The 23,318-nt window shown below is 51.2% G+C and overlaps 1 protein-coding gene across 2 annotated transcripts in view; it reads right to left on the bottom strand.

Moving 5' to 3' along the window:
- Positions 1 to 22,976, bottom strand: part of acadm (acyl-CoA dehydrogenase medium chain) — a 29,706-nt gene extending 6,730 nt beyond the window's left edge. For both annotated transcript variants that reach the window (XM_078407870.1, XM_078407871.1), the window contains exons 1-8: positions 22,915 to 22,976; positions 17,815 to 17,908; positions 15,050 to 15,147; positions 12,394 to 12,463; positions 5,882 to 5,982; positions 5,249 to 5,329; positions 3,803 to 3,933; positions 2,228 to 2,336 (exon numbers count right to left, since the gene is read on the bottom strand). In XM_078407870.1, coding sequence (XP_078263996.1) covers positions 2,228 to 2,336; positions 3,803 to 3,933; positions 5,249 to 5,329; positions 5,882 to 5,982; positions 12,394 to 12,463; positions 15,050 to 15,147; positions 17,815 to 17,908; positions 22,915 to 22,932 — 702 coding nt within the window. In that variant the 5' untranslated portion in view covers positions 22,933 to 22,976. The remainder of the gene's footprint in view (positions 1 to 2,227; positions 2,337 to 3,802; positions 3,934 to 5,248; positions 5,330 to 5,881; positions 5,983 to 12,393; positions 12,464 to 15,049; positions 15,148 to 17,814; positions 17,909 to 22,914) is intronic.
- Between the last annotated feature and the right edge of the window lie 342 nt (positions 22,977 to 23,318).

Raw genomic sequence — 23,318 nt, 5'->3', positions numbered from 1 at the left:
TGGATATTTTTAAGGCAGAGATAGATAGAATCTTGATTAGTACTAGTGTCAGTGGTTAAGGGGAGAAGGCAGGAGAATGCGGTTAGGTGGGAGAGATAGATCAGGCATGATTGAGTGCCGGAGTAGACTTGATGGGCTGAATGACCTAATTCTACTCTGTCACATTTGACGTGGAAACAGGCCGTTCGGCCCACCGAGTCCGTGCCGACCAGCGATCCCCACACATTAACATTGTCCTACACACACTAGCGACAACATACATACATGAAGCCAATTAACCTACAAACCTGTATGTCTTTGGAGTGTGGAGGAAACCGAAGATCTCGGAGAAAACTCATGGGGAGAAGGTACAAATTCCGTACCGACAGCTCTCGTGGTCGGGATGGAACCCGGGTCTCTGGCGCTACAAGTGATGTCAGGCAGCAATTACCGCTGCGCAACCTTGCTTCCCCAAATCCATGTACCCTCCCTGTCCTATCAATGTGCCTGTCTAATTTTGGTCAGGTTCCAAATCAGTGATGGGGAGTGTCTTCACCCAAAATGTTTGCCTCCACAGAAGCTGCCTGAGCCACTGAGTTCTTCCAGCACTTTGTTTTTGCTCCACTGTACAGCATCTGCCATCGCGCACTAAACCAACTATGACTTTAACTATTGTTGAAACAATTAAACTTGGCAGCCATCAAAAATCAGAGTTGCAGAGACAAGTTCATGTTCATAAGTGTTAGGTTCAGAATTAGGCCATTCGGCCCATCAAGTCTAATCTGCCATCCAATCATGGCTGATCTATCTTTCCCTCTTAACCCCATAACCTCTGACACCAATACCTCACATCTGGAATCTTGGAATCATCCTTGATCAAACCCTCTCCTTCGAAAAACACATCAAACACATCACAAAGACAGCCTTCTTCCACCTCAAAAACATTGCCCGTCTCCGTCCATCCCTCTCCTCCACAGCTGCAGAAACCCTCATCCACGCCTTCATCACCTCCCGTCTGGACTACTGCAACAGCCTCCTCTATGGCGCACCCTCAAAAATCATCAATAAACTTCAATACATCCAAAACTCCGCTGCCCGTCTACTCACACACACCTCGATCCGTGACCATATCACCCCCGTCCTTTATAAACTCCACTGGCTCCCCATCCCCCAGAGAATCCAGTACAAAATCCTCCTCATAACCTACAAAGCCCTCCATAACGTGGCCCCATCCTACCCGACCGACCTCCTCCACAGGCACACTCCCACCTGCACCCTCCGCTCTGCCGCTGCCAATCTCCTATCCCCCCACATCCGGACTAAACTCAGATCCTGGGGGGACAGGGCTTTCTCCATCGCTGCTCCCACCCTATGGAACTCACTACCCCAAACCGTTAGAGACTCCCCCACACTCACCACATTCAAAACATCGCTGAAGTCTCACCTGTTCAGTACTGCCTTCAACCACTGAAGGTCACCTCACCTTCTGTCTCCTTTCTCTGTTCATTTATTTATTTACTTATTTATCTATTTATTCATTTCCCTATGTTCTCAAAATCTCTGTAAAGTGTCTTTGAGTATATGAAAAGCGCTATATAAATAAAATGTATTATTATTATTATTATTATTAATCAAGAATCTATCTATCTCTGCCTTAAAAATATCCATTGATTTGGCCTCCACAGCCGTCTGTGGCAAAGAATTCCACAGATTCACCACCCTCTGACTAAACAATTTCCTCCTCATCTCCTTCCTAAAGGAACGTCCTTTAATTCTGAGGCTGTGATCTGTGGTCCTAGACTCTCCCACTAGTGGAAACATCCTCTCCACATCCACTCTATCCAGGCCGCTCACTATTTGGTAAGTTTCAGTGAGGTGCCCCCTCATTCTTCTAAACCCCAGCGAGTACAGGCCCAGTGCCCACAAACGCTCATCATAGGTTAACCCACTCATTCCTGGGATCGTTCTTGTAAACCTCTCTGGACCCTCTCCAGAGCCAGCACATCCTTCCTCAGATACGGGGCCCAGAATTGCTCACAATATTCCAAATGTGGCCTGACCAGCACCTTATACAGCCCCAGCATTACATCCCAGTTTTTGTATCAAGCCCTCTTGAAATAAATGCTAGGATTAAGTTTGCCTTCCTTACTACCGATTCAACTTGCAGATTAACTTGTTGTGAATCCTGCACCAGCACTCCCAAGATCAGACTGTTGAGGCAATAATCTCTGCACGTCTCCGTCCGTACCTTTCTTCCCACTTGGATTCCAGGGGCATCACCGTCCACGATGAATCCAGTGAAGGCCTTGCCCGCTGACGCTTTGGGATCAGGGTTTGTGCGAGCTAAGAGGAAATACCTGGAAACAAATACCGGCAGAAGATCATAAGTTCAAAGGTTCCAGGAGCAGGATTAGGCCATTCGGCCCATCAAGTCCACTCCGCCTTCCAATCATGGCTGATCTATCTTTCCCTCCTAACCCCATTCGCCTGCCTTCTCCCCATAACCCCTGACACCCGCACTAATCAACAATCTATCTATCTCTGCCTTAAAAATATCCACTGACTTGTGGCCTCCACAGCCGTCTGTGGCAAAGAATCCCACATATTCACCACCCTCTGACTAAAGAAATTCCTCCTCATCTCCTTCCTAAAGGAACGACCTTTTATTCTGAGGCTGTGCCCTCTGGTCCTAGACTCTCCCACTAGTGGAAACATCCTCCACATCCACTCTATCCAGGCCATGGAACCATGGCCATACAGCACGGAAAAAAGGCCCTATAATGTTGAACCTACTCCCCTACCCACCGACCCTGCAAAATTATCCAGGCCCAGCACATTCGAAATACTCAACAGGTCAGGCTGCATAGGTGGAAGGAAAAAACACCACTAACTGTCCAGGTCGGTGTACAAACAAGGAAGTGCAGGTGCTGGTTTGCAAAAAAAGACAAAAAGTGCTGGAGTAACTCAGTGTGTCAGGCAGCATCTCTGGAGAACATGGATAGGTGACGTTTCACAGAGTACTGGAGTAACTCAGCGGGTCAGGCAGCATCTGTGGAGAACATGGATAGGTGACGTTTCACAGAGTGCTGGAGTAACTCAGCGGGTCAGGCAGCATCTGTGGAGAACATGGATAGGTGACGTTTCACAGAGTGCTGGAGTAACTCAGCGGGTCAGGCAGCATCTGTGGAGAACATGGATAGGTGACGTTTCACAGAGTGCTGGAGTAACTCAGCGAGTCAGGCAGCATCTGTGGAGGACATATCATATATATACAGCCGGAAACAGGCCTTCTCGGCCCACCAAGTCCGTGCCGCCCAGCGATCCCCGTACATTAACACTATCCTACACCCACTAGGGACAATTTTTACATTTACCCAGCCAATTAACCTACATATCTGTACGTCTTTGGAGTGTGGGAGGAAACCGAAGATCTCGGAGAAAACCCACGCAGGTCACGGGGAGAACGTACAAACTCATTACAGTGCAGCACCCGTAGTCAGGATCGAACCTGAGTCTCCGGCGCTGCATTCGCTGTAAAGCAGCAACTCTACCGCTCCGCCACCGTACCGTGCATCTGTGGAGAACATGGATAGGTGACGGGTCGGGTCTCTTCCTCAGACCTAGTCCAGAGCTTGTCTTGCTTGTGGTGTTGATGATGAACCCTGACCGCACTAAGAGTAGTTAAGTCTGAAGAAGGGTCTCGACCCGAGACGTCACCCATTCCTTCTCTCCTGAGATACTGCCTGACCCACTGAGTTACTCCAGCATTTTGTGTCTACCTTCTATTTAAACCAGCATCTACAGTTTTATTCCTAAGACCTACCAGTTGGCCTTGCCTCCGTTGGTGATCCACATCTTCTGCCCGTTAATGACGTACTCATTGCCCTTCTTCACGGCTCTGGTCATGATGCCAGCCACGTCAGAGCCAGCGCCCGGCTCCGTCACGCAGTACGCCTGGTGGGCAGAGGAGGTCAGTCACAGCACGCCCTCCTCACACCGACAAACACATTGCAATCTGGCACCATCAGCTGAATGCACACTGACTGGTTTGACAGGTTCGGCAACTCAGACATACAGGAGCGAAGGAGACTAAAGGAGTCTCCATTACACGTACTGACCCCCCACCATCGAAGGTCCATCACACATTACTGACCCCCCCACCATCGAAAGGATCTACAGGAGATGCTGCCCAAAAAAGGCAGCCGTCATCATCAGAGACCCACACCACCCTGGCCACACTCTCACTGACCCACACCACCCTGGCCACTCTCACTGACCCACACCACCCTGGCCACACTCTTATTGACCCACACCACCCTGGCCACACTCTCACTGACCCACACCACCCTGGCCACACTCTCATCTCGCTGCTACCATCGGGAGGAAGGTACAGGAGCCTGAAAACCGTGACCTCTAGGTTCAAGAACAGCTTCTTACCCACTGTTTTCAGGCTTCTGAACGGTCCTTCCATAAGCTGGGGTACTGTCCGATTCACCTCTACCCTATTGCGGACATTGGACTTTGACTGTGGAACTGATGCGCTACAATGCTGAGAACTATATTCTGCACTCTGTATCTTCTCCTTTGCTCTACCTGTTGTACTAGAGTTTGACTAATTTATTTATCTGATCTGATCGAATAGCATGCAAAACAAAGCTTTTCACCGCACCTCAGTACGTGATTATAATAAACCTTAACCTCCAGGTTCAGGAACAGCTTGATCCCAGCAGCGAATAAGCTGTTGAACACTGCACAGCCCAAACCTCAGCAACTGTGATCTTCCATGGACTGTGTCTTTGTTTAGTTTAGTTTAGAGATACAACACAGCCCACCAGGTCCGCGCTGACCAGCACACTAACACTATCCTACACCACTAGGGACAATTTTTTACCAAGCCAATTAACCTACAAACCTACACGTCTTTGGAGTGTGGGAGGAAACCGAAGATCTTGGAGAAAACCCACGCTGGTCACGGGGAGAACGTACAATCTCCGTACAGACAGCACCCGTAGTGGGGATGGAACCCGGGTCTCCGGCGCTGCATTCACTGTAAGGCGGCAGCTCTACCCGCTGCGCCACCGTGCCGCCCATCCTAGCGCCCTTTGGTTGCACTACGGACGTTTGCGCTGTTATGGTCACCTGCAGTAACTGACCACGACTGTATATTTATCTGTGTGCTGTGGGGCTGATGGGCATGTTACGCTGCAGTCAGTGGGGATCTAGTGTTCCGTGTACACGTGACGGTTGCGTGCTCTCGTGGTGAACTCACACACATCAGCGGTGCCTCCGTCATGCGGCCCAGGTACTTCTTCTGTTGTTGTTCGTTGCCCGCCAGGACCACCGGCATTTGCTGCAGACAAGACAGGCTCCAGGTTACAGGGCGGGGGAGGCTCAGACCAGAGGGCACAGCCTCAGAAATAAAGCACCTTCCTTTAGGAAGGAGAAACATAGAAAGATAGAAAACATAGGTGCAGGAGTAGGCCATTTGGCCCTTCAAGCCAGCACCACTTTTCAATATGATCATGGCTAAATCAGGACCCCGTTCCTTCTTTCTCCCCATATCCCTTGATTCCGTTAGCCCTAAGAGCTAAATCTAACTCTCTCTTGAATACATCTCTTGAGATGAGGAGGAATTTCGTTAGTTAGAGGGTGGTGAATCTGTGGAATTCATTGTCACTGAAGGCTGTGGAGGCCACAAGTCAGTGGATATATTTACGGCAGAGATAGACAGATTCTTGATTAGTGCGGGTGTCAGGGGTTATGGGGAGAAGGCAGGAGAATGGGGTTAGGGGGAAAAGATAGATCAGCCATGAGTGAATGGCGGAGTAGAGTTTATGGGTGGAATGGCCTATTTCAGCTCCTATCCCTTATGACCTGAAGTTGTAGAAGGGTTGACACCTACCCCTAGTGAGTTGGTTTCGATTGCAGTCTGAATACCGGTACACCCGTAAGCCAGTTCTTCAGAGATGAGGCAGGAGTCAAACACACCCAGTCCCATTCCACCTGCAAGAGCAAAGCATCAACCTCAGATCCTCAGAACACTCGGAGCCAAAGTCACGAGGCAAGGGGAGTCAATGCGGTCAATGTGGAGATCTGTCCTTTTTCTTTGCTTCAGCCACTAGACTCCGCATGGGCTTTGCAGCATTGTGTGCTAGGTTAAAGCACATGCTTGAGGCTCTCTCTTTCTCACATACCTGCTTGAGGCTACGTAATCACAAAAATGCTGCATGCTAAAGCTAGTAGTAATCAGTAGCCCAAACCGCAGAATGTTTCAGAGGAGAAAAACACAATGTATAAAGAACATAAACAATAAACAGACGCCGACTAAACCTTGAACAATAGCATGTTAGAACCTGATATGGGAAAACTGACTGCGAACGCGAAGTCGAACTCGACATTTGGTGGCAGCGGTGGGATTCCACAACAAAGATCAATACATAGTGGCTGAGACTCGAGGGCACGAGGATCAAAGAACGGTGGAATTGGCCAGTTGAGTGAGTATCTTATTTGGCCACTCTATTTTCCCCGTCTTTGTGACTCCTCTATGACCCGCCGATCACCGCTGATGTGTTAATCTGCGTGACGGAATCTCGGGGGTCAGTTGGACGGACAGGTGGGTAAGGGTTTTTAGGAAGGATCGTTGAGTCTAAACGGTAAACGAGGGTTAAAGGCCCTGAGGTTTCAATCCTCTAAAGATTAAAAAGGTCTAACGCGTTAGCAGCTAATAAGGTGTACCGTGTCTCACTAGGGGACATAGAACAAAAGGTATAATAAGACTCAACCAATAATGATCCTCGGGTAAATTATAGAGCATAAGTGTGTTGTATGTGTTGTATGTAAAGAGTTAAAATTAAAGAGTTGTATATCGGACAAGGGAGTACTTCTTTGCCTAACACCCAGCCTTAGACCGGTTGTTAAGAAGGGAAATCCCCCAAGCGAAGGTCAGGACCCTGAAGTGGGCTGCCAAGGCACGAGAGGAAACTCAGGGAATATACAACTCCTTTTGTTGATAAGAAAAACATATATAAAATACAAATGGGGAACGTAATAGACACCACCTCGGACGACAGGTCCCCTCTTAACCTTTTATGTGATAACCCCTCGGAATATGCTAAACAATTCCGACTATTATTGGGGGCCCTTAATAAGAAACTAGGACCTACTGTGTGGCCATTAAGGGGGTCAGATGACCTGGAGACTGTCAAAAAAGCCCAGGAGCTTATCTGGACCCGAAACCGCAGTAAGGAAGCAAAACTTCTGATCCAGAAGTGGCGGGAGTTTTGCCAAGAAAAGATGGATAAGGAGATTTTATCTAGTTGGCAGGACAACGTTGTCAAATTGGGCATTAAGTTGGCAGACGAAGGAAGCCCTAAAACTGTTGACATTTTTAAAAAGGAGGTGGGAGAAGAAAAACGGAAGCGGGCGGCCGTAACTAAACAAACTAAAGATGTACAATCAAAAGAATTGCGCAATTCAATGGCTGGCATAGGTTTGGGGGGGATGACGACTCCATATGGGACGAGGGTCTATTGTATCTCACCCTTAGTAGCCAAACACCCCCTCCTGTTTTGAGACACCCAACAGGTGGCGGGCTTCCCGATCCCAGCCTGAGTAGTAGAGGCTTCCAATCAGGAACTCAGGACCTGGCTCAGAGCCCCAGTGCACCCCCTACTCCCGCAGCCATATACCCTACCGCTGATCGCCCCCCTCCACCTGGCTATACAGATGTGGTGACTTTTCACCGAGGACCATGTGAGGGGACAAGGAGTAAAGATCATCTGAAAACGACCGCAGATTTGAACACCGCACTCCCGCAGCACGTCCAGGCTAAACGATCGATACGTCCCAGATCAGGGAGCCCCTCTCATAAGGGGAATACGGACACAGACTCGCCTGGGTCTAGTGATGAGGAAAATACTAATCGGCAACTCCCTGTACGTCATGTGCCCAATCCAAGAGCCGGGGTATTTCCGCCCGGTGGAGGTGCAGCAGCACCCAATACGGACAGAAAACAATCCCCCCAGGCATTCTGCGACTGGCTACGTACTACAATATCGGTGTATCAGGCTGATAGCAGAGATTTATGGTCCCTGGTCAGACAGGTCCTGAATCGAAAGGAATGGCTGAAGTTTGTCGAGATAATAGGGGGGCATCAGGATCATGCGGCTATGGCAAATGCTGTCGGTAATGCCCCAAACATAAGAGAAGATGCCATCATTAACGCCCGTCATGGGGTCCTCAGAAAACCCATTGATATTCCTCCAAACTGGACCCTGTCACTTTGGGCTACCCGCGATGTACTCAGATCCTTACCGCCATCTACAATAGCCTCCAGTCTGCAGCCAACATCACACTTCAGCAAGACATTACCGTTTATAGTTGCCATTCGGTTACCACCTTACTCGGTCAATTACAGACCCAACATCTGACTTCAGCACGACAAAACCGTTATGAGATCTTTCTGTTAAATAACCCCCAGTTGACATTTAAATATTGCTCTAACATCAATCCCGCTACATTTCTCGATCATCCACCTCTCGATCAAGTAACCTCTGACCATGATTGTCTCCAGTTGATCCAAGAAGACACTAGCCCGTGGGCTGATCTCTCCGACGCACCGCTCCTCAATCCTGACCTGGTCATGTACACTGATGGCAGTTCCTCCCTGGATGAGCGTGGTCAGCATCTCTCTGGCTAGGCAGTAGTTACTGACAATAATCGCTTTTAGAATCTGGGGCTTTTGATCTACCTGTGTCTGCCCAAAAGGCCGAGCTTTATGCCCTGATTCGGGCTTGTATTATGGGGGAGGGATTAAGCGTTAACATATATACAGACTCTCGATACGCTTTCGGCGTGGTGCACGATTTTGGCCAACTTTGGAAGAATCGGGGATTCCTCACCTCCTCAGGCACTCCTATTTCTAATCAAGCCCTCGTTTCTACCCTCCTCTTAGCCATTCAATTGCCCCTAAGTATCGCTGTCATTAAATGCTCTGCCCATACCTCTGGCACATCCCCCGTCGACCTCGCAGCCAAACAAGCTGCACGAAGTAGGACTAATGTTGTGTCAAAAATGATGAGACTGACCACTAACCCCCCCCCAAGGGACGGTCAACCTCTGAAACACCTATGCCAACCATCCAAGAAGTACTTCGGTTACAGGAGGACACTCCTGATGTAGATAAGGCTTTATGGGTCAATTCTGGCTGTAGAATTGATGAAGTGACGGGGCTATGGACCACACCTGTGGGTCAGACCTGTATGACTGATACAATAGCCCTATGGGTGGTTGAATGTATCCATCTGGCCACTCACTGCGGGGTACAAGCAACGAGTTTGTTGCTTCTTAACACCTGGTGGCACCCTCGGCTCCAAGAATTGGCATCCCGTGTGAGTGCACGGTGCCTTGTGTGTCTCCGCCATAACACGGGTCAAGGGGCCCCGTGTTCCCCGGGCAAGACCCCTCTGCCCGAGGGTCCCTTTGAGACCCTATAGATGGATTACATTGAACTTCCGCGGTGTCAAAGTTATAAATATGTACTTGTTATTATCGATGTCTTTAGTAAATGGATCGAGGCTTATCCGACTTCTGATAACAAAGCCTCCACGGTGGTTAAAGTGTTACTTAAGGAAATCATTCCTCGTTTTGGCATTCCTGCTCGCCTCAGTTCTGATAATGGTCCGCATTTCATTGCAGCGGTTAACAAGGAAATGTGCGCCCAGCTGGGCGTACATCAGCAACTACACTGCGTGTACCGGCCACAAGCTGCTGGCCCAGTCGAACGAGCTAATCAAACTTTAAAAACCAAACTCGCTAAACTAATTTAACAAACTGGTTCTTCTTGGCTAAAACTGTTGCCTGTAGCTCTTTTTCAGATTCGCACTACTCCCGCAGGTGGGACTGCCCTCTCGCCTGCGGAGATCGTTTATGGGCGGCCTCTCCGCACTCCTTGGAATGATGCTCCTCCGGCGCCGGTGCATTTCCACCATATGACTGACGAAATGACCACTTATATTATTGCCTTAACTAAAGCTTTGCGTTTTGCTCATTCACAGGTTCGCGCTGCCTTTGGTACTCCACTTGCCAATACTCTGATGACTCTATAAGCTCGCCTCTAATGAGCCTTCCGTTTGATTTATACCTTTATAGTTATCATAGAATGATAAAAGGGGGGAATGTGGAGATCTGTCCTTTTTCTTTGCTTCAGCCACTAGACTCCGCATGGGCTTTGCAGCATTGTGTGCTAGGTTAAAGCACATGCTTGAGGCTCTCTCTTTCTCACACACCTGCTTGAGGCTACGTAATCACAAAAATGCTGCTTGCTAAAGCTAGTAGTAATCAGTAGCCCAAACCGCAGAATGTTCCAGCTCGTCTTCAGAGGAGAAAAACACAATGTATAAAGAACATAAACAATAAACAGACGCTGACTAAACCTTGAACAATAGCATGTTAGAACCTTATATGGGAAAACTGACTGCGAACGCGAAGTCGAACTCGACATCAACAGAAGCCGATTCATCAGCAACGTTCCACAAGGGAAAGAAATGAACAAGCGGATTACATTTTGACAAAAGAGACACAAAATGCTGGAGAAACTATGGAGAGAAGGAGTGGGTGACGTTTCAAGTTGAGACTCAGCCTGAAGAAGGGGCTCGACCCAAAACGCCACCCAATCCTTCTCTCCAGAGATGCTGCCTGGCCCGCTGAGATACTCCAGCATTTTGTATCTATCTTCGGTGTAAACCAGCATCTGCAGTTCCTTCCTTTACATTTCTACAAGATCTGTCAAGAAACATGACATCAATCACAAACGTTTTATAGTGTTGCCTGTTATGAGATAAGGAATATAGCATTAGTCACTCTGCCACTCTATCTGGGAACGAATTATTGCCTTCAGAGATGAAAGTCTGTGGACTGTGTCTTTCTCCTGTATCTGTACATTGTGGACGGCAGTATTTATGTATAGTCTTTTCTTGGACTGGATAGCACGCTAAGAAAAGCTTTTCATTCCACTGCAGTACACGTGACAATAATAAACTAAACTTTGGTCATAGAGTGATACAGTGTGGAAACAGGCCCTTCGGCCCAACTTGCCCACACCAGCCAACATGTCCCAGCTACACTAGTCCCACCTGCCTGCACTTGGCCCTTATCCCTCCAAACCTGTCCTATCCATGTACCCGTGTAACTGTTTCTTAAATGATGGGCTAGTCCCAGCCTCAACTACCTCCTCTGGCAGCTCGTTCCATACACCCACCACCCTCTTGTGTGAAAAAGTTACCCCTCAGATTCCTATTAAATCTTTTCCCCTTCACCTTGAACCTGTGTCCTCTGGTCCTCGATTCCCCTACTCTGGGCAGGAGACTCTGTGCATCTTCCCGATCTATTCCTCTCATGATTTTGTACACCTCTATAAGATCACCCCTCATCCTCCTGCGCTCCATGGAATAGAGACCCAGCCTGCCCCAACCTCTCATTGCATTATACACTTTGATTTTGCACTGATATGGTTACCTAGTATTATTGTTATTAATTTATTGTATTATTGATTATTGTATATATATTTGTTACGTTATTGTGTTAATGGACCTGCTAAGCTGCAGAGAGTAAGACTTTCTTTGTTCTGTTGCCAACACATCTAACAATTCAGTACCCTTGACTTTTTTGCATGTTACATCAGCAATAGGGCACGGTGGTGCAGCGGGTAGAGCTGCTGCCTCACAGCGCCAGAGACCCGGGTTCCACCCCGACTACGGGTGCTGTCTGTACGGAGTTTGTACGTTCTCCCCGTGACCTGCGTGGGTTTTCTCCGGGTGCTCCAGTTTCCTCCCACACTCCAAAGGCGTAGAGGTTTGTAGGTTAATTGACTTGGTATATCATATCATATATATACAGCCGGAAACAGGCCTTTTCGGCCCTCCAAGTCCGTGCCGCCCAGTGATCCCCGTACATTAACACTATCCTACACCCACTAGGGACAATTTTTACATTTACCCAGCCAATTAACCTACATACCTGTACGTCTTTGGAGTGTGGGAGGAAACCGAAGATCTCGGAGAAAACCCACGCAGGTCACGGGGAGAACGTACAAACTCCTTACAGTGCAGCACCCGTAGTCAGGATCGATCCTGAGTCTCCGGCGCTGCATTCGCTGTAAAGCAGCAACTCTACCGCTGCGCTACCGTGCCGCCCTATAATTGCAAATTGTCCCTAGTGTGTGTAGGATAGTGTAAGCGTGCAGGGATCGCTGGTCAGCACGGAATTGGTGGGCCGAAGGGCCTGTTCCCGCGCTGTATCTCTAAATGAAACTAAATTTAAAACTCCTTGTTCAGAAAACAACGGTAGTATTGGGCATTCCATCCCCAGCGGCTTGCCAGGTGTTACAGGACTTGCCCTCCTCGTGCCACTGCTTACCGCAACTCTCTGGAATGTGGCCGTTCATCAGGCCCAGCTCCCAGGCTCTCTTGATAAGCGGAACGGGATACTGAAGAGAAGGAAAGGCATCGTTAACACAGCAGCAACACATCGTCACCAGATTTCATTATCCTTTAACATGAATAATTCACCTTCCATCGCAGAATTAATGACCCAAGATTTCGAGGGTGTAGCATAGAAACATTGAAAATAGGTGCAGGAGGAGGCTGTTTGGCCCATTGAACCAGCACCGCCATTCATTGTGATCATGGCTGATCATCCACTCCAAAGACGTACAGGTATGTAGGTTAATTGACTGGGTAAATGTAAAAATTGTCCCTAGTGTGTGTAGGATAGTGTTAGTGTGCGGGGATCGCTGGGCGGCAGGGACTCGGTGGGCCGAAGGGCCTGATTCCGTGCTGTATCTCTAAAAAAAAAAATTTAAATCCATAATCAGTAACCCGTGCCTGCCTTCTCCCCATTTCCCTTGACTCCGCTAGCCCCTAGAGCTCTGCCTAACAAGCTAAGGGATTATCTGCCAACTACACATGCCACTGTTTTCCACTGTACCTCTGTGAGCCGTGCCGTGCCCATTTCAATGTGCCAGGTCAAATATCCACCCGCTGAGAAAGTCAACAGCTCCTGGGAAACATTTTTCACCAGATCTGGCCTGGGCCCAGCACGTTGATGCAATCTCCAGGAACGCTCATCAACGCAGACTAAGATGGGTCGCAGTCCCGGATGGAGTCGGGCCGAGGACCAATCCCTGAGGACGAGGTCCGACCAAGGTGGACATGTGGACGTGCGTGGGGGCAGACTGGGGGGGGAGGGGGGGCGGGGGGGGGCCGGGCCAAGTCGCCAGGACAAAGGGAGACAAAGACGTTTACTTTAGCTTAGTCTAGAGATTCAGCACAGAAACTGGCCCTTCTGCCCACCGAATCCTCCCCACACACTAACACTACCCGACACACACCAGGGATAATTTTGCATTTTATACCAAGCCAATTAACCTACAAATCTGCACGTCTTTGGAGTGTGGGAGGAAACCAAAGATCTCGGAGAAAACCCACGCAGTCACGGGGAAAACATACAAGCTCTGTACAGACAGCACCCGTAGTCGGGATGGAACCCAGGTCTCTGGCGCTGTGAGACAGCAGCTCTACCGCTGCGCCACCGTGCCGCTCAGAAGGGATGAATAGTTTTTGTAACTATGTTAGTGCCTTGTGGCGACTCTTTTGTGTACTTGCCCACACCGGCCAACATGCCCCATCTACACTAGTCCCACCTGCCCACACCGACCAACATGTCCCATCTACACTAGTCCCACCTGCCCACACCGACCAACATGCCCCATCCACACTAGTCCCACCTGCCCACACCGACCAACATGCCCCATCTACACTAGTCCCACACCGACCAACATGCCCCATCTACACTAGTCCCACCTGCCCACACCGACCAACATGCCCCATCTACACTAGTCCCACCTGCCCACACCGACCAACATGTCCCATCTACACTAGTCCCACCTGCCCACACCGACCAACATGCCCCATCCACACTAGTCCCACCTGCCCACCGACCAACATGCCCCATCTACACTAGTCCCACACCGACCAACATGCCCCATCTACACTAGTCCCACCTGCCCACACCGACCAACATGCCCCATCTACACTAGTCCCACCTGCCCACACCGGCCAACATGCCCCATCTACACTAGTCCCACCTGCCCACACCAGCCAACATGCCCCATCTACACTAGTCCCACCTGCCCACACCGACCAACATGCCCCATCTACACTAGTCCCATCTGCCCACACCGACCAACATGCCCCATCTACACTAGTCCCACCTGCCCACACCGACCAACATGCCCCATCTACACTAGTCCCACCTGCCCACACCGACCAACATGCCCCATCTACACTAGTCCCACCTGCCCACACCGACCAACATGCCCCATCTACACTAGTCCCACCTGCCCACACCGACCAACATGCCCCATCTGCACTAGTCCCACCTGCCCACACCGACCAACATGCCCCATCTACACTAGTCCCACCTGCCCACACCGACCAACATGCCCCATCTACACTAGTCCCACCTACCCACACCGACCAACATGCCCCATCTACACTAGTCCCACCTGCCCACACCGACCAACATGCCCCATCTACACTAGTCCCACCTGCCCACATCGACCAACATGCCCCATCTACACTAGTCCCACCTGCCCACACCGACCAACATGCCCCATCTACACTAGTCCCACCTGCCCACACCGACCAACATGCCCCATCTACACTAGTCCCACCTACCCACACCGACTAACATGCCCCATCTACACTAGTCCCACCTGCCCACACCGGCCAACATGCCCCAGCTACACTAGTCCCACCTGCCCACACCGACCAACATGCCCCAGCTACACTAGTCCCACCTGCCCACACCGACCAACATGCCCCAGCTACACTAGTCCCACCTGCCCACACCGACCAACATGCCCCAGCTACACTAGTCCCACCTGCCCACACCGACCAACATGCCCCAGCTACACTAGTCCCACCTACCCACACCGACCAACATGCCCCAGCTACACTAGTCCCACCTGCCCACGTTTGGTCCACATCCGTCTGACCTTACGACCACTGACCTCTCCGCTCCGGTCATATTCTGCCGCGGCAGGAACCACCTCCTCTCGGGTAAACTTCCGTGCCGTCGCCTGGAACTCCTGCTGTTGCGCCGAGAGCTCTGTAACGTGCGGGGGAAAAACAAGTGGTGAGTGGTCTTTACACATGGCCAACGTCAACGAGAACGCCAGCTTCATCCACACACCCTGCACTGCTCAATCACGTCTCGTCTTTCCACAGACCAGATAATGCACAACAAAAGCTCTTCACTGTACATCGGTACACGTGACAGTGAACTAAACTTCAATGATAGACACAAAATACTGGAGTAACTCAGCGGGACAGGCAGCATCTCTGGAGAGAAGGATTGGGTGACGTTTCGGATTGAGACCCGTCTCGTTTTCTCTTTCTCCAGAGATGCTGCCTGCCCGCTGAGTTACTCCAGCATTTTGAGTCTATCTTCAGTGTAAACCAACACCTGCAGTTCCTTCCTACACAGGTAAACTTCAATGATGGTTATCATCCACCACAACAGGATCCATCCGGGCTGCAGCTAACAATAAACACGCCGCTCTCTGCTCCATTGAACATTTGACCGTTAACTGTGCAAGAGGCCAGCATGGCGGTGCAGCGGGTAGAGCCGCTGCCTCACAGCCCCAGAGATCCGGCTTTGGTCCCGACCTCCGGCACTGTCTGTGTGGAGTCTGCACGTTTTCCTGCTTTCCCTCAAGTTTGAACATAAAAACTCCGCACAGACAGCACCCAAGGTCAGGATTGATCCCAGTTCTCTGGCGCTGAGGGGCAGCAACTCTACCCGCTGCGCAGATCACCACACTATCCTACGCACACGAGGGACACTTTACAATTTCACCAAAGCCAATTAACATACAAACCTGTACGACTTTGGAATGTGGGTGGGAACCGGAGCTCCCGGGCGAATCCAGCAGCTCACGGGGAGAAGGTACAAACTCGTACAGACAGCACCCTTGGTCGGGACGGAACCAGAACCAGGGGCCACAGTCTAAGAAAAAAGGGGAGGCCATTTAAAACTGAGACGTGAAAAAACGTTTTCACCCAGAGATTTGTGAATTTGTGGAATTCTCTGCCACAGAGGGCAGTGGAGGCCAAATCACTGGATGAATTTAAAAGAGAGTTAGATAGAGCTCTAGGGGCTAGTGGAATCAAGGGATATGGGGAGAAGGCAGGCACGGGTTACTGATTGTGGATCATCAGCCATGATCACAATGAATGGTGGTGCTGGATCAAAGGGCCAAATGGCCTCCTCCTGCACCTATTTTCTATGTTTCTATGAATCCGGGGCTCTGGTGCTCTGAGACAGCAGCTCTACCCGCTGCGCCATCGTGCCACTTGTTAGAGATGATACAGTGGTGTTGCAGAGATGATATAGTGGTGTTACAGAGGTGATACAGTGGTGTTGCAGAGGTGATACAGTGGTGTTGCAGAGGTGATACAGTGGTGTTACAGAGGTGATACAGTGGTGTTACAGTGGTGATACAGAGGTGGCCTAAGGGATGGGAGTAGATACGGTGCACTCCTGCACACGCTTTTCCCAGGGCAGAGGATTCTAAAACTAGCTTAGGCATCGGCTTAAAGTGATGGGGAAGAGATTAAAGAGGGGCCTCAGGGCAACCTTTTCCACTCAGAGTGCAGTGTGCACCTGGAATGAGCTGCCAGAGGAAGCTATAGAAGCAGATATAATGTTGCTGTATATCAAAGTCTAGTGTGCAGCCACAGTATAGTCTACTGTTCTTACACTCTTGTACCTAAACGTGATTATTCTCTGGTATAAGATTTCACTGAATTGTATGCAGAAAAACAAATGTTACAGTATCTTGGTGCACGTGACAATAAAATGCCATTGAACCATTGCTAGGAAGGTTTTGGAGGAATTTGAGTCAAATAAGACTATCCCAGTACGGCATGGACAAGGTGGGCCAAAGGGCCAGCACATCCCTGTCCCTGCTCTCATCGACTGCCAGGTCTTGCTGTTCTTTCATAGGAGCAGAATTAGGCCATTCGACCCATCAAATCTACTCCACCATTCGGCCCATCAAATCTACTCCACATCCACTCTATCCTGGTCTTTCACTATTCTGTACATTTTGATGAGGTCCCCCCCCCCCCCCCCACCATTCTTCTAAACTCCCTAAAGACCCAGTGCCGTCAAACGCTCATTATGTGTTACCCCAATCAACGCTGGGATCGTTCTTGTAAACCTCCTCTGGACCCTCTCCAGGGCCAGCACATCCTTCCTCAGATATGGGGCCCAAAACTGCTCACAATACTCCAAATGCGGCCTGACTAGTGCCTCCATTTATACCTCTTGATGCCTCGGCAAGGCCAGCAGCATAATCAAGGACCAGTCGCACTCTGGCATTCTTTCCTCTCGGGTAAAGGGTATAGAAGTGTGAAAACGCACACCTCCACATTCAGGGAGTTTCTTCCCGGCTGTTATCAGGCAACTGAACCATCCCACCACAACCAGAGAGCGGTCCTGAACTACTATCTACCTCATTGGTGACTCTCAGACTATCTTTGATCAGACTTTACGGGTTTTACCTTGCACTAAGCGTTATTCCCTGATCATGTATCTATACACTGTTAATGGCTCGATTGTAATCATGTATTGTCTTTCTGCTGACTGGATAGCCATGCATCCTTGTTGTTATATTCTAGTCCTCTCGAAATAAATGTTTTATGTTGTCGCCTGCACAAAGTCCGTATAGAGTGACGGGGCTGACCGTAAACTAGTGGGGGAACGACTTACCGAAACCAAATCCTTGCGGTGATGCGGCGGCTGATGCCCGGCTACTGGTGGACTGGGCTCGGAACGCCAGCGAGAAACGACCCCACAGCACACGCTTCAACACAAAACACAGGCCCGGTTACACCCCACAGACAACACTCACACCCCACACACAACACTCACACTGACCAGCCCCTGCAAGCTCAGCACATCTGACGCCGGATGTCACAGGGAGACTTGGTAGAAGTTTATAACTTTACTAGACCAAGTGGACCAGTTGGGCCCAAACCTCTCCTGCATTGGCGCAGCACCCTCTCCTCCCCCATTCCACCCTCCCCTCTCCCCCTCTCCCCCTTTCCTGTGCCCCTCCCCTCCAACACCATCCCTCTTATCCTCCACCCACCTCCCTAGGATAGATTTAAACTTGAAAATGTGAATAACTTGAAAAATATAACACCAATTTCAATAAAACTACCATTTTTACCATTAAAGTGACGACGGTGAGTAAGATGGCCCTAAAATTGTGGCGCTATCGTGTACCGTTTTGGCTGAAGTTCAGTCACAAACAAGATAACAAACGAGAGTTTTAGTATATAGATGAGAGGCACAGATAGGGCAGAGAGTCAGAACCTGTCTCCCTGAGTGGGGATGTCGAGGATTGGAGTCGAGTCCACTGATAGATTTATGGCATGCAGTGTAGGAACTGCAGATGCTGGTTTAAATTGAAGATAGACACAAAATGCTTTTCAAAAAAGACATTATAAATTGATGGGATTTACCTGTGACATCACTATTCATTCCCCTGATTTAGTTGCAGTAGCTCGGCATCTGCATGATAAAGCAGCTGCAAGCAACATCTGCTTCAGTGCTGGGTCACTCGGTGATGCAGCTGTTCACTGCTGGTTTAATGCCGACCTCCGGCACTGTCTGTGTGTGGAGTTTGGGTGTGTAGGAAGGAACTGCAGATGCTGGTTTACACCGAAGATGGACACAAAATGCTGGAGTCACTCGGCGGGACAGGCAGCATCTCTGGACAATAGACAATAGGTGCAGGAGTAGGCCATTCAGCCTTTCGAGCCAGCACCGCCATTCAATGCGATCATGGCTGATCACTCTCAATCAGTACCCTGTTCCTGCCTTCTCCCCATACCCCCTCACTCCGCTATCCTTAAGAGCTCTATCCAGCTCTCTCTTGAAAGCATCCAACGAACTGGCCTCCACTGCCTTCTGAGGCAGAGAATTCCACACCTTCACCACTCTCTGACTGAAAAAGTTCTTCCTCATCTCCGTTCTAAATGGCCTACCCCTTATTCTTAAACTGTGGCCCCTTGTTCTGGACTCCCCCAACATTGGGAACATGTTTCCTGCCTCTAATGTGTCCAATCCCCTAATTATCTTATATGTTTCAATAAGATCCCCCCTCATCCTTCTAAATTCCAGTGTATACAAGCCCAATCGCTCCAGCCTTTCAACATACGACAGTCCCGCCATTCCGGGAATTAACCTAGTGAACCTATGCTGCACGCCCTCCATAGCAAGAATATCCTTCCTCAAATTTGGAGACCAAAACTGCACACAGTACTCCAGGTGCGGTCTCACCAGGGCCCGGTACAACTGTAGAAGAACCTCTTTGCTCCTATACTCAACTCCTCTTGTTATGAAGGCCAACATTCCATTGGCTTTCTTCACTGCCTGCTGTACCTGCATGCTTCCTTTCATTGACTGATGCACTAGGACACCCAGATCTCGTTGAACTCCCCCTCCTCCTAACTTGACACCATTCAGATAATAATCTGCCTTTCTATTCTTACTTCCAAAGTGAATAACCTCACACTTATCTACATTAAACTGCATCTGCCATGTATCCGCCCACTCACACAACCTGTCCAAGTCACCCTGCAGCCTTATTGCATCTTCCTCACAATTCACACTACCCCCCAGCTTAGTATCATCTGCAAATTTGCTAATGGTACTTTTAATCCCTTCGTCTAAGTCATTAATGTATATCGTAAATAGCTGGGGAGCAGGAATGGGTGATGTTTCGGGACGAGAAGGGACCAGCATTGTGTCTATCTTTGTGGAGGTTGTATGTTCTCCCCGTTTCCCTCGGGTGCTCCGGTTACCTCCCACGTCCCAGAGAAGTGCCGCGTCAGTGGGTTAAATGGCCGCTGTAAATTGCCCCTGAAGTGCAGTTTAGTAATAAAATAATTGAGCTAATGGATATGTGTGTGTGAGAGAGAGAGAGAGAGAGAGAGAACAAGTTGCTGGGCCACCGTGAGCTAAGAAGAGGCGGAAATGGTTCAAGAGGGATTGCTCTCTTCAAAACAAGCGTAGAATTATACAGTGTGGATCCAGGTCCTTCAGCCCATTGAGTCTGTGCCGACCATCAACCACCCATTGACACTGATCCCATCTCACTCTCCCCACACTCCCATCAACTCCCCCCCCAACCACACACTGGGGGCAATTTACCATGGAGCCCATTAACCCACTGACCCTGCACATTAAGAGATTTTCGGATAGGGGCACATGGATATGCAGGGAATGGAGGGATATGGATTACGTGCAGGCAGATGAAGGGTTGCCTAGGGGTCATGTTCACGGACACTTTGAACACAAGGGCCTGTTCCTGTGCTGTGGGAGCAAACCGGAGCATCCCCCCCACAGAGAACGTGCAGAGTCCACACAGACTGTGCTGGAGACTGGGATTGAGCACAGATCTGTGAGGCTCCCTGCAGCGTTACTGAGCCACCCCAAGGATAGAATACACGCACTCTAGGTGGCATGGCGGTAGAGTTGCTGCCTCACAGCACCAGAGACCAGAGTTCGATCCTGACTACGGCTCCAAAGACGTGCAGGTTTGCGTGTTAATTAGCTTCAGTAAAATTATAAATTGTTCTAAGTGTGTGTAGGATACTGTTAGTGTGCGGGGATCGCTGGTCAGTACAGACTCAGTGGGCCGAAAGGCCTGATTCCACACTGTATCTCTATGTAGGTTAATTGGCTGGGTAAATGTGAAAATTGTCCCTAGTGGGTGTAGGATAGTGTTAATGTGCGGGGATCACTGGGCGGCACGGACTTGGATGGCCGAAAAGGCCTGTTTCCGGCTGTATATATATGATATGATATGATGATAAACTGAACTAAAGATCAGTTACGGCATTACATTATGAACTTTGGCCTGAATGATTTAATCCGCTGGCATGTAAGCAGTTTGTAAGCAGACTCGTGGAGTGTTTAAAGGTCCTGTGTTTTCAAAGTATTTGTTATCCACCATTTAGGTCAAAGGTAAAATTATTGTGAATTTAGATAATTATAGTTCTAATTACTGTACTGATATTTGTTTATTATTGTCATGAGATACAGTGAAATACTTTGAGTGACATTCAGTCAGACATGAGTAATATAGGTAGACACAGAGTGCTGGAGTAACTCAGCGGCTCAGGCAGCATCTCGGGAGAGAAGGAATGGGTGACGTTTTGGGTCGAGACCCTTCTTCAGACTGATTGCAGACTGCAGTTATTTTCCTACATGCTGAGGTACTCCAGCATTTTGTGACTACCTTCAATTAAACCAGCATCTGCAGTTTTTTTCCTACACACGAGTAATATACCAGTACAACAGGTAGTAGTGAGTGCCAAGAGAAAAATACCAAGGGCAGAATATCGTGTTGTATCGTTATGGTGTTACAGTGGCAGAAAAAGTCCAAGGTCCACATTGTGGTAGGTTGGGAGATCAGACTGTACCCTAGCTTGTGGGAGGACTGTTCAGTAGTCTGATAACAGCAGGGAAGAAGTGCGGCGCTCCCTCATCCCCCCTCCCTCACAGTGCGGCGCTCCCTCATCCCCCCCCCCCCTCACAGTGCGGCGCTCCCTTATCCCCCCCCCACAGTGCGGTGCTCCCTTATTCCCCCTCCTCCACAGTGCGGCGCTCCCTTATCCCCCCCCACAGTGCGGTGCTCCCTCATCCCCCCCCCCCCTCACAGTGCGGCGCTCCCTCATCCCCCCTCCTCCACAGTGCGGCGCTCCCTCATTCCCCCCCCCCTCACAGTGCGGCGCTCCCTCACCCCCCCCCCCACAGTGCGGCGCTCCCTTATCCCCCCACAGTGCGGCGCTCCCTCATCCCCCCTCCCCCACAGTGCGGCGCTCCCTCATTCCCCCCCCCTCACAGTGCGGCGCTCCCTTATCCCCCCACAGTGCGGCGCTCCCTCATCCCCCCTCCCCCACAGTGCGGCGCTCCCTCATTCCCCCCCCCCCACAGTGCGGCGCTCCCTTATCCCCCCACAGTGCAGCGCTCCCTTATCCCCCCCCCCACAGTGCGGCGCTCCCTCACCCCCCCCCCCCACAGTGCGGCGCTCCCTTATCCCCCCACAGTGCGGCGCTCCCTCATCCCCCCTCCCCCACAGTGCGGCGCTCCCTTATTCCCCCCCCCCCACAGTGCGGCGCTCCCTCATCCCCCCCCACAGTGCGGCGCTCCCTCACTCCCCCCCCAGTGCGGCGCTCCCTCACTCCCCCCCCCACAGTGCGGCGCTCCCTCATCCCCCCCCCACAGTGCGGCGCTCCCTCACTCCCCCCCCCACAGTGCGGCGCTCCCTCACCCCCCCCCCCACAGTGCGGCGCCCCCTCACCCCCCCCACAGTGCGGCGCTCCCTCACCCCCCCCCCACAGTGCGGCGCCCCCTCACCCCCCCCCCACAGTGCGGCGCTCCCTCATCCCCCCTCATCCCCCCTCCCCCACAGTGCGGCGCTCCCTCACCCCCCCCCCCACAGTGCGGCGCTCCCTCACCCCCCCCCCCACAGTGCGGCGCTCCCTCACCCCCCACCCCTCCCACCGCGCGGCGCTCCCTCATCCCCCCCCCCCACAGTGCGGCGCTCCCTCATCCCCCCTCATCCCCCCTCCCCCACAGTGCGGCGCTCCCTCATCCCCCCTCATCCCCCCTCCCCCACAGTGCGGCGCTCCCTTATCCCCCCCCCCCCCCACAGTGCGGCGCTCCCTCACCCCCCACCCCTCCCACCGCGCGGCGCTCCCTCAGTGCACCCTAGATCCTGGGGACAGGGACAGGAGGAGTGGGGGTGCCGGCGGCCGAGGCAAGTCCCGGGGCCGGGGCCGGGGCCGTTCCTACCTCCGCTCGCCGCCACATCCCCGCGTCTCCCCGCGGCCGCCAACCGAATGCGCGCCGCCCCCCAAGCCCCGCCCAGGAAGGTCATCTGAGCGCCAAGCCCCGCCCCCGAAGGGCGAAGTCCACAGCGACCCCGCCCCTACACGGCAGACGTAGAACGTGGCCCCGCCCCTACAGGGCAGACGTAGAACGTGGCCCCGCCCCTACAGGGCAGACGTGGAGCGTGGCCCCGCCCCTAAACGGCAGGCGTAGAGCGCGGCCCCGCCCCTACACGGCAGACGTACCGCGTGTCCCCGCCCCTGCAGGGTGACGCCATGCGTGACTCCGCCCCTGCAGGGTGATGTTATACGTGGCCCCGCTCCCGAAGGGCGACGCACAGCGTCAGTCCCAACCACGCGTAAATCCCG

Source organism: Rhinoraja longicauda, chromosome 11 (genome assembly GCF_053455715.1).
Source record: "Rhinoraja longicauda isolate Sanriku21f chromosome 11, sRhiLon1.1, whole genome shotgun sequence".
Lineage (NCBI taxonomy): Eukaryota > Metazoa > Chordata > Chondrichthyes > Rajiformes > Arhynchobatidae > Rhinoraja > Rhinoraja longicauda.
Note: the sequence above shows the minus strand (reverse complement) of the source record. Positions and strands in the feature narration are given on the sequence as shown.